The sequence below is a fragment of the Oryzias melastigma genome, linkage group LG7 (genome assembly GCF_002922805.2).
Source record: "Oryzias melastigma strain HK-1 linkage group LG7, ASM292280v2, whole genome shotgun sequence".
NCBI lineage: Eukaryota > Metazoa > Chordata > Actinopteri > Beloniformes > Adrianichthyidae > Oryzias > Oryzias melastigma.
This window is the reverse complement of record NC_050518.1, coordinates 4,880,212-4,891,363: the sequence shown is the minus strand read 5'-3', so window position 1 is coordinate 4,891,363 and position 11,152 is coordinate 4,880,212. Positions and strand designations below refer to the sequence as shown.

The 11,152-nt window shown below is 36.3% G+C and overlaps 1 protein-coding gene across 2 annotated transcripts in view; it reads right to left on the bottom strand.

The window, feature by feature from the left end:
• Positions 1-874: 874 nt before the first annotated feature.
• Positions 875-11,152, bottom strand: part of LOC112159566 (large neutral amino acids transporter small subunit 1) — a 12,737-nt gene continuing 2,459 nt past the window's right edge. For both annotated transcript variants that reach the window (XM_024293725.2, XM_024293724.2), the window contains exons 4-11: positions 9,400-9,505; positions 9,273-9,317; positions 8,770-8,893; positions 8,577-8,680; positions 7,834-7,930; positions 7,594-7,743; positions 4,634-4,808; positions 875-4,425 (exon numbers count right to left, since the gene is read on the bottom strand). In XM_024293725.2, coding sequence (XP_024149493.1) covers positions 4,349-4,425; positions 4,634-4,808; positions 7,594-7,743; positions 7,834-7,930; positions 8,577-8,680; positions 8,770-8,893; positions 9,273-9,317; positions 9,400-9,505 — 878 coding nt within the window. In that variant the 3' untranslated portion in view covers positions 875-4,348. The remainder of the gene's footprint in view (positions 4,426-4,633; positions 4,809-7,593; positions 7,744-7,833; positions 7,931-8,576; positions 8,681-8,769; positions 8,894-9,272; positions 9,318-9,399; positions 9,506-11,152) is intronic.

Below are 11,152 nucleotides of genomic sequence, written 5' to 3'. Positions count from 1 at the left end.
AGAAGAAATGCTGAACTTCCTCCTCATCTGACAGAGCTGTTACAGAGAGTGTCCCGCTCTTCACAAGGCCTCAGGACATGGCAGAACTTTTAGGGGGTCTCAGACAGAAACCTTTTAGCTCCTTCTCCTCCTCTTGGACAACAGTAACCCCCTCACCTCCCCCTTAAAATAAAACCTCTTACCTGTAGCCCCGCCCTCAAACCCTTACACAACTTGCCACTTGTACAGGTGAATAAAAAAAAAAGTTGCTAAATGTGAAATGTTACAACAAAAAAAATAACAGTGAATTTCAAAGTTTTTGACTAGTTTTATTAGATGTTTTAGCATTGTGTTGAACTTTTTCTGAGAGGAAAAGAATCCTTAAGATATTTTTGTTTTTCTGTTTTGTTTTTTTTTTCACTGTAGCAGGATTTGTGTTGAAGATCTCATGGAAGGAGTTAAATATTTTAATTTTGTGTATAAACCTGCCAAACTCACCTCTTTTAATTTGTAAAGCCAGTGATAAGAGAGCTCTGTTTTGTGTTTTACAATCTGGTCTTTCTATTTAATTTGGTTGCAGGTTTTACATGTATTTATAAATTATATAACGAAACAGGCTTGTTTTCATCAGGGTGCATTGTTATTATTATTATTATTATTATTAATATTATTATTATTAATATTAATATTATTTCTGATCCAACAGCTTTTTTCGCAGCAGTTGTTTTTGGTGCATTTTCCACATACATGTACCAGCATTAGATTCATTTTTTGTGTCACAAATACTTATTTTTTGTTTTCCTTTGTCTGTAATAAAATGTTTAAAGTGGACAAATAGATGTGTGTGTCTCTTGTTTCTCTTATCTATAAATGGATTCATTCGTTCTTTTTTTTTATTTTTATTTTTCAGCTGCACTTTGCTATAAGTTTCCCACTCCGATGTTCCCGAGGTTAATTAGGAGCATTATCTTTGATGTAGTAGAAGGTAACTGCTGTCACATGGGTCATTAGCGGAAGAATTTCAGCTTATTTTAATGTACTTTGACCTTTTTACTGCTTTTTGGGGGAAAATCCAGCTGGGATCAATACAGTATATTAAGCAACATATTTCTGCCTGCAGGCCGTGTTTTTGGTTAAAGTGTAATGATGAAACTCCACCTTGACGCTGCAGTGCCCAAGCTTTCAGTAAAACACCTTAAAAGAAAAATAACTGGCTTTTACTTATGAATTTCACAGTTGGATTAAAGGTAGAATAGAAATGGAATCTATCGCCCTTTTCTCTCGTTGCCCCCTCCACCATCTTCCTCTCTTTTACTCCATGATGGTGATGGAGACACACTGCCCCCCTTTGGAGCAAATTCTAAACTTCACTTTATGGGTCAAAAGAAGAGCTCATTTATACACAATCCAATAAAAATATTCCTGAATTTAATTTTTTCACAAAACAAAAAATCTAATAGGCCTGTTTGTAACAGCAAAGAGACAAGATTTTTTTTTTTTAGTAAAAACATGATCTTGTTGGTACTTTTAAAAATACAAATAGAAAACTTTGTGATTAACCCAAAAAGGTAAATGTTTTAATTGCATTAATGACTATTAGTATGACGTTGCTGTTTTTTAATGATCTCATTGAACTAAATTCCCTATTCTTTCTATCATTATTGTTCCTCTGGCGCCCTCTGCTGGTGATATCTAGGACTGAAAATTGGTCTTGTTTTAAAAGAGAGGAAAACATGTTCTTTCATTTAAATTTTACAATTATTCAGTTACCTTTTTAAGTACAATACATTTTTAAGCCAAATTATATATATTTTTTATCATAAAACAACAATATGACAATATATAGTGGTCTCTTTGTTGTGTGGTAAAATAAAAAAAGACTCATACATTATCAGTTCCCTCGTCGGCTCCAATCTTCCATCAATAATATTGTGTCCAGCAGCTCTGATCACACATCCACCAGCAGCCACCACAGCTTCTCATTTCCTCCTCGGACAGATATGAAGTCTCCTGACAGCACAGGTTTCAGAAAACTCATTGTCTGACAGCCAGCACGCGTGGCAATACAAACAAGACAGAAAGAGGCTTCCATACAGATCACTACCCAAACAGTTGATGCCTCGCTAGATAAAGCCGCTGGGCTGCACCTTGAGAAAATTGGGCTGGGATATCATGGCTCGGATCAAAGCTGTCTTGAGTTCAGGGACGGCTTGTTCTGTTGGAAACTCTTATCTGCAAAGAGGTAACGTCTGGCCTTTTCTTTTTCTTTTTTTTTTTACTAATATTCTATTTTTGTTTATTGTCAACAAAGAATATTGGAGTTCACAAACACATTTCTTTTGATTACAAGACATCAATAATCAAACATTGAAGAAAAATACTTTTATTGTTACATGTACCTGCCATGGTCACTGAGATACAACACTTGCAATAGAGACTCTTCATTTTTTTAGATTAAAAATAACTTTAGCAGGGTCCTGCCGCTTAGGGCAACATTGATTTACATAAACAGATATTTTATACTCACACAATTAAATATGTTTTGATTAATATAAAATAGATTGCTTGGAGGGTGGGGTCAAAAAATATAATTTAATCTGAATCAAATAATTAAATATTAAGTTTGTTACATTCAAATAAAAGCACAAAGACATTTCTTAATCAGCTGAGCTTTGAAATAAATGTCTTGGGGCTAAATCGCTAATAATTTATTACTATAAAAGGTGCTTTATTCTAGTTTTATCTGTAAGCAAATGGTATTTTTTGGTCTTTTTATAGTCAAAAGACAATTTTAGTAACTGTTTTTTATACTGTTGATTCTATTAATCAAAATCTGACAATAGTATTGTGCAAATTTTGGATTAGTGCATCATATCTTAATGTTTTGAAATGTTTAGGATCTGTGCTCTTTATAGGTGCTTTGTTCTCTAAAACCTGGATTTGTAGCTTTTAAGTTGACAGCAGGTGGTGTCTTTAGTAACAGCTTTCTCAAAAAGAAAAAACTTAAAAAAAAAAAAGAAAAAAGGCTTCCATTTTGTAACATTCACTCTGGTCCTGAAGTGACGTTAAGGACGTGGATCATCAGGACGGACACTGCTGGCACAGACGATACATTCAATACAAACACTAATAAGTCCACTATTCTCTATTCTGTACAGTTTTGCCTCACCAGCCGTTTACAGTGGAATGAAAATGATACAAAAAGCATGAAAGCAACAAACACTGTAAAGACCCACTCCAATCTTTTTTTTTTCTATTGTAAAAGCGTTCCAAGTGATCTTTTAATTATGATCATTTAGTCACATTTTTTTTTAAACTGTCGTTTTCTGGGACATATTTTCTGCAGAGTGGCAGTAGATAATTATAAATTGAGCTGTACGTATTGAGAAGTCCCGCCCCCTTCCATTGATTTTTACTGAGAGCTGTCTGTTTACATGCTTCCCCACTAGCTTACAGCCCATCACACCCCTAACCTAACATTACCGGTGCAACAAAAACGTCCGTACAGTTTTAGTCAGATGCTCAAATGAGGAAAACGAAGATGCTCGTGGATCTGCTTATGTTTTCTACATCACAAATACAATCTTTTTAAAACTACATTTTTAAAACGATTCAAATCAAGAAATACTCAAATCAATTTTAAGTTTCCGTAAAATATGACCTCCATGATCAGAAAATACGACAAGAATGATGAATGTTATTTTCATCGGAGTGGGTCTTTATCAAAAACATTGATCTGTGCTTTAAAGACATTAATGTAGACTTGTTGTTAAAAGAATTAATAAAAAACTTTAAAAATAATAAAAAAATTAAATGCAAAATACAGTATGTATGGGTTTTTTAGTCTTCCCTAAACATGTCCTAGCTTTTCTACGCTATCAGTGTATTTGAAACCTGTTTAATTGTTAGTAGTTGCAGCTAAATCTGGTCACTTTCAAATTCTAAAGATCTGTAAACTATATCAAAACCCTGTACAGATCGATAAAATATAAACTGTCAAAGCTGTATCTTTTCTATAAACTACTCTTATATACACTTTGACTGAACATGTGTGCGTCCGAGTAATAAATCACTGTGTGCTCACGGCAGTTATCTAATTTTAAAAATAGAGCGTTGAACTCGAAATCAAAGCTTTAAAAAAGCTTCTGTGAGAATAAAAAACTGAATTAGAGGTTTTAAACTGTTTTAAGAGGGAATGTGCCTCAAGACAGAAAATACTCCTTAACTAATTTTGCCCAGAAGTTCTTGTAAACATGAAAGTCTTCCACATTTGATACAGTTTAAAATAGAAAAGCTTAAGGGGTCAAATCACAAGTGAATGAATGTAAACACTACATGGATGGCCACAGACGTTCTCCTGGCTGGTTTGTTACTCAGCCGCCTCGTGTCGCTCCTTCTCCTCAGGAACAGACATCAGGATCTTCTGACAGAACAATGTGAAGAGCTCTGAGGACAAACAACCCATCATATTAGCTGTTTTCTTCCACATCTCGTATTTATTCTCATCTCTTCCACCACACACTGTCCTTCAGGCTACCTGTGTCAACAAATAAAGTGTAGCTGTGTCTTCAGGATCTCATAACAGACTGTCAGGAATGCTTATCCAGCATCAGCTGACCAAACAGAGACAAAGACAAGCAAACATCTCACTCACCGAGCACCTTCTGCACCATGTGGGGCTTCTTCCATTTGTAGCCCAGCAGATACGCGGGGATGCCGGTCAGAATGATGCTGGTGCCTATCAGGCACTCGAAAGGAGCGGCCCAGAAGGACACAACGATCATGAAAACGCAGCCCAGCACAAACGTGACCGGGACGAAGAGGTACACCTGCAGAAAGAACATATTTTAAAACCATTACATCCTAAATAGCACAGAAGTGGCATGGCTAAATGTCATTAATACACAATAGTGTTCATTAGAAAACAGTTTTTCTAATTATTTTAGGTTTAAAACGTTATTACAGGACAAAAACGTTTGGAAAAATTGAATTTAAAATCCGTAAAACAAATATTGCTCTAACTTTAGAACTTTGATGACCCCTGGTGGCAAAATGTAACTCCTTCTGCTTCTTAATGAAACTCTTATGTTGTTGTGAGAAATGATATGCCGTTTTGAATTTGGAGTTTGTTTTAGCTTCAGCAACGCCCCCTGGCAAAGTTTAGTAAAAATGACGACCTTTTTAGCCAAGTTTGTTTCTACAGAAAGAATATAGTCTCATCAGATTTCTGTTTGGGTAGTTCCTGATTTGCAACTTGTATCCGTCTATTTGTGTGTGACTTTAGATTTGTGTGTGTGTAATTCTTGATTCATAACTCATACTACATTCTAATACATTTGTGCATAACTGTGTGTAATTAAGAACATATTTTAACTTTTTCATATTGATTGTTGGAGCATATATGTTTAAGAAAGTGAGAAAATGTAAAGTTTTTACAAAATATTATTGACAATCTAAGTTCAAAGGAGCTGATGGGAAAACTCTGATGACCAAGGATTCTAGCAGCATTTAAACACATCATTTTCACACAAATCTGGAAACTTGAAAAGTGTCTCACATCAGATTTGAGCATAAAAGTAGTTTTGTGTATGTCTAACAAGCGATCACTGTGTACTTTATAAAGATTTGTTTGTCTAGTCAGTTTTAAAATGGTGTAATTCAAAGTTGTGCGTGTGTAAATAATATTTTATATTTTTTTGTATTTTTTTTAACATGTGAATTCACAATTGCAAGAACACAGTTACACACAAAATGTATTATATGACTTGTGAATCAAGAATTACGCATACAAATCCAAAGTTACACACGAATAGAATAGAATAGAATAGAATAGAATAGAATAGAATAGAATAGAATAGAATAGAATAGAATAGAATAGAATAGAATAGAATAGAAAATACTTTATTAATCCCTTTGGAGGTCCTCAGGGAAATTCAAGTACCAGCGTAGAAAGACACAAGAAACAAATCAAGAATTATGCACACGCGAATTGAGGAGACTTTTTTCTCTCCATAGTTTCCAGCTCTTCCTGCACTTTTCGCTAGATTACCTGGATCAGGTGTGTTCAGTCAATCAGAAGGAGACATCTGAGTCAGCTGATCAGCAGTAAGCAGAGCAGAAAGAAGTACGAAAATCTCAAAGATTGAACAGTCATGATTTGGACTTTTGTCGAATATTGTTCATGAAAAATTTCTGAAAAAATGTTCAAATCAATTTTTTTATGTAATTTAAAAAAAAGTTTGTCAGTCTTGAGCACAGAGATCAAAAACTAACTGGAGTTCTTGTTTTTTACATGTTTTTTTTTTATTAAGAATGACATTTTGTCTGGTTACTCCCTGTTATACAACAAATAGGCTGAGAACCGTCCAGCTCAAAGGCCAGATGAAAGACTGTAATCAACCGAGGTAATATTCCCACAACGATGGAGAAACAAAGAGTCGAGTCTTCATTCAAACACCACCCCCTCCTACCTTGGAAACACAATGTGGTTCCACTTCCAACTGATAACAAGATCAGTGATACAATAGTGCTTTTATTAGGAAAAAAACAGAAATAACGTATGCTTTACACAACATGTTGATGTTTTCTGAGAAGACAAAGGAGCTGGAAGAGGCTCGGCACATTCTTAAAAGAGGCGTGCTCGGAGAGTTTGTGTACGTTAAACATTTTGACCTGTAATAACCCTTTTTAAGCTACGTTCACACTGACAACGCATGTTTAAGGAGCCATTTTTAATGAATAAACGCACGTAAATGTGTGTTTGTGGCTTCCATGTCAAAACTGTTGCATTCACGTGTAGATGCAGAAGTTTCACGCTCTACGATATGATATTTGATTAGTGTTGACAGTTAAACCTGCTTGAAATTTGACTAATCAGGGACCCAGATTTAGGGGTTGATGAATGGATGGAGTCCCTGCCCACGTCAACTGTTGGAATTGTAGGACTCTAAATCTTTTAAATCTTTCACATTTTGAAATAGAGCTGTGAAACAAAAAGTCAGGAGCAGGATTTATGAGATTTACACCACTTCAACATGTCACACCAAGCGTTTTCCAACTGTTGATGGGGGGCATGCACGTGTAAACAGTAGCAAAGATGAAGAAGCCCCTCCCTGCTTTTCCAGTGCGAACACCAGGGGCGGACTTACCATTCGGCAAAGGTGGGAGAATGCCAACACTTTGGGGCCCCCAATCTGAACACTTAATTTAAATGTATAAAGTAGTTCCATGCCCATTATCATTTAGAGGCCCACTCTAATCATCATTTGATCTACTGTAAATGGCTGTGGTCTTTTAATCATGATTTTTCTACTTTTAACCAAAATAAAAAAAATCGTCATTGTTTTCTAGGACATAGTTTCTGCAGGGTGCCAGGAGTTCATTAGAAATCCACCTTTGAGTTGTAGACAGGACTAAACATAGCCACATTTTCCCACCATCCTAAGATGGGAAAATGTAGCAATCTCAACATGTTCTGCGTAAAAATTTACATTTTTGGTATTCCTAACTTGTCGATTTTTGATGTGCTGGCTGTTCTGATTAAACTAAACTAAAAACATGCCTTCAAAAAGCTGCATTTAGAGTAATGTATGTATCTGTAGTTTTAGACGTTACCTTGATGGGCCTTCTGAGGTCTGGCTTGGTGAGACGCAACCAAACCAAGCCGGCAATGGCCATGCCGACGCACAGCCAGGTGAAAAAGCTGAAGAGGTTGATGACGGAGAAGATGTCCTGGGAGATGGCGTACATCATGGACAGGAAGCACTAAAGTGAAGGAACGTATTTAGTCTGTGACATGAAATCAGAAAAGGTTTCAAAAATTAAGTCGTCTGGGTAAATGAGCAGGAGTCTTACAGTGAAGATGAGAGACGGCACTGGTGTGAACAGGTCTGTGTGGACCAGTCCCAGAGCAGCGGGGAGCTGACCTTCTCGAGCTCCAGCATAGAACAAGCTAGTATAGAAAGAGTTGTTTATTTTCCATTCAAACATCTGGTTTCTTCAAAGCCATTGACTGTATATGAGAACTGGAGCGAGTGAGTGTGACGTCCATTAAAATTTGACTTACTAAAGTAAATTAATAAAGTAAAAAATAAATAAAGAATTTGATTCAAAGTAAAGTAAATGAATAAAGTAAAAAATAAAGTAAAAATTTAACATACTAAAGTAAATTAATAAAGTAAAAATAAAGTAAATTCAGTTTCCATTCTTTCGCAGTACTGACGTCGTCTTTTTGGAACCAGAAATTGTCAGTAAACCGTGATTGGTATGAGTCATTTTGAGTCAACGTTTCTATGACAACCACTCACACTAATCAGTAGTGTTTGAAGGCTACACCCCTACAATCCAATTGATGTGAGACCTCAAGCCATCTGATTGCTCAGTTTATAACTTGGACTACAGAGAAAATAAGAAAAAAATGGATTATTAAGAATTTGTTTAAAATATATATCAGAGCAAATATATAACGTCTGAGCAATAGCTGTTCATTTCTCAATAGAAGTCAGAAGTCAATAGAATAGATACTTCTTGTTTGGAACGTGGGAGGATCACCAATTCTCATTTACAGCCAGTTATGATAGCACGTCTGTTCCTCTCACCGCGCTGAAGTGAAGAGGGAGCCATTGACGGCTCCAAAGCAGGACAATCCCACAAAGACAGGAATGAGCCAGGACATCACGCCGAGATGGTGCTCCCCAAAAGTCTGAAAACAACAACACGCATCACTATGACTAGTGTTTTTTTTGTTTTGTTTTTCAAAAGCAAGTAAGGTTAAAGATAGATCATGCTCACCACGGCAACAGCCTCCGACTCCACCATGACTTGAGGAGAAATGGTGGTGAAGTAGGCCAGGTTGGTCAGAACATACACCACCGTGACTATAGGCATCGATATGATAATGGCCAGTGGCAGGTTCCTATTCAAGGAGAGCAAAGGTTTTTTTGGAGGGAAAGTTTCAGACTGACCTTCAGAAAACTGGAGCTGAATTTGAGATCAGTTTCATGCGTTTAAATACAAACATGATCGTCTTATCCGTCATGCTGGATTTCACAAACAAAAAGGTGGAAAGATCTCAAGAATCATTGAAGAAATGAACAGAAAACTAAAATATGTCTCCACGTAATTATATGTGGTTAGCTCATGTTTGTGCTGATTTCTCTTTGAATATGGTGTCATCATGCTAATGGGTAAATAAAACTAGCTTATTCATGAGTGAGAGTAGATAACGTCATCAGCAAATATTTACAGGGAAGTCTGCACAATCCTCAAATCAACCTTCATCACTTTTACGTCACCTCTCTGGATTGATCATCTCCTCTGTTACATAGTTCAGATAATTCCTGAAAAAAAAGGAGGGAAAGAAATTAATTTGAGAAACTATGACTTTCTCAAATTTCTGCTTTCACATATTATCAGCCTCACCAGCCGCCAAAAGCAAAAAGACCGCTGTACAAGGCAAGGACGATGTTGTCGACACCCATTTTGCTGCCTTCAAATGACTTTTCTGGTGTCAGATAAGGAACATCACCTGCAGACAAATAATCAACTGTTAAAAAAAAAAGAAAAGCACTGAAAAGGCAGCATTTCTCAGCTTCATGAGTCTGCCTGAGCGCCGGCATGCCTGACATTTGCAGCCAGAGACTAGAAAGGGAAGCACATCCTTTGATGCATAGAAATGGAATAACCAGCTGACATTTAGATCCAAACAAATATCTGAGTTGAATTTATAAACTTGTTTCCAGTCATTTCTATAAAATTGGTAGAATTTGTGTCTGTTAAAACAGGCGGGCTCTCCTTTCTACCTGTTGCTTTCAGATGTTAATGAGCCTCCTTTCAGTGAGACTGGTGGGGCTCACATCATTTCTCTGTTCTGTCCTCCTTCTGGCGGCGTCACAGACCAAACTTCGCCATCTGGTTGCCATGGGAGCATGGTGAGGGTGTGTGTTGGGAGAGGGGAGGTTAAGCACCACAACAATAGTGGAAGTGGGCTTGGTAAAATAAAAGAGGGAAAGAGGGAGCATGGAGTGTGTGAGGGGAGCAGTTTTCCCGCTCTTTCTGATTCAGTCTTCCCTATTTTCTCTGCTCCATAGTTCTTCTCTTCGAATGCTTTACAGCATGTTGTGTTTGTATAAACACTGTGTAGCTGAAAGTCGGCACTGAGGCAATTAAACGGTGCAGCGTTTGGACTCTGAGTCCACCCACATGCACATGCACATGGCTGCACATCCAAGCGCGATCACACGGCTGCAGACAGACGAGCTCTGTGTTTAGAGTCAGCAACTGTGCTAACGCACTGAAAAGAGGGAGGCCTGATTCGTTAGGCTCATTAATGAGGATCAACAATTTGTTGATCATTGTTTTTTTTTATCTCTCTGTACTATTGGATTTATTTATTTAATTTGCATCCAACGTCCAAAATTCTTCTGTTTATTTAATTTATTCTGTATTTTGGCTGCGTGCATCAACCATCCAAACGAGAGAAATGTAATTAAAATTCTTCAAAATCTTCCAAAACTTTATATTTGCACTTATTACACTCATCAGCCCAGGGGTCTGCAACTGTTAACACTAAAATAGTCTAGTTTCTAACAGACCAGAACACATTTATGCTTTTTTGTCAGTTAAACATTGATTTATAAAAATAACTTCAATATTACAATAATTAAATTACAACAGTGTCTATATATTTATAAATGTATAACAGTTTAACGTATTTTACTTTTGGCAGCAGCACACACTAGTTCCTTTCAAAATAAAAGCCCTGTGTCAAAAAAGGTCCTCCTGCTGCAGCAGCTGTACTTAGTTTAAAAATGCAAGACAGTCAAAAATGATGCTTTAATCTTTAGGATTTTAGTGTCATTTTTCCCCTTTTCTTTTAGATATAAAAAAAAACATTTTAGTCAAATCTATTTATTTAAAAAAAAAACTCAAAACATTTCAATTAAACTGAGCTTTTTATTGTCCCTCTCTAAAAATGTGAGGCACAAGACACATTACTCTAAAACATTATAAATCATTTTAAACCGCATTTGCTTAAAACTATAGCTTAGTGTAATTTACAGAAATAAAACGTTTGGAGACTTTTATTTGACCAACTATAAACCAAAAACACAAATTTAAAGAACATTTACAAAACTTTTTTTGCTTAGCAGTTTGACATGTTAAAGATCTAAAC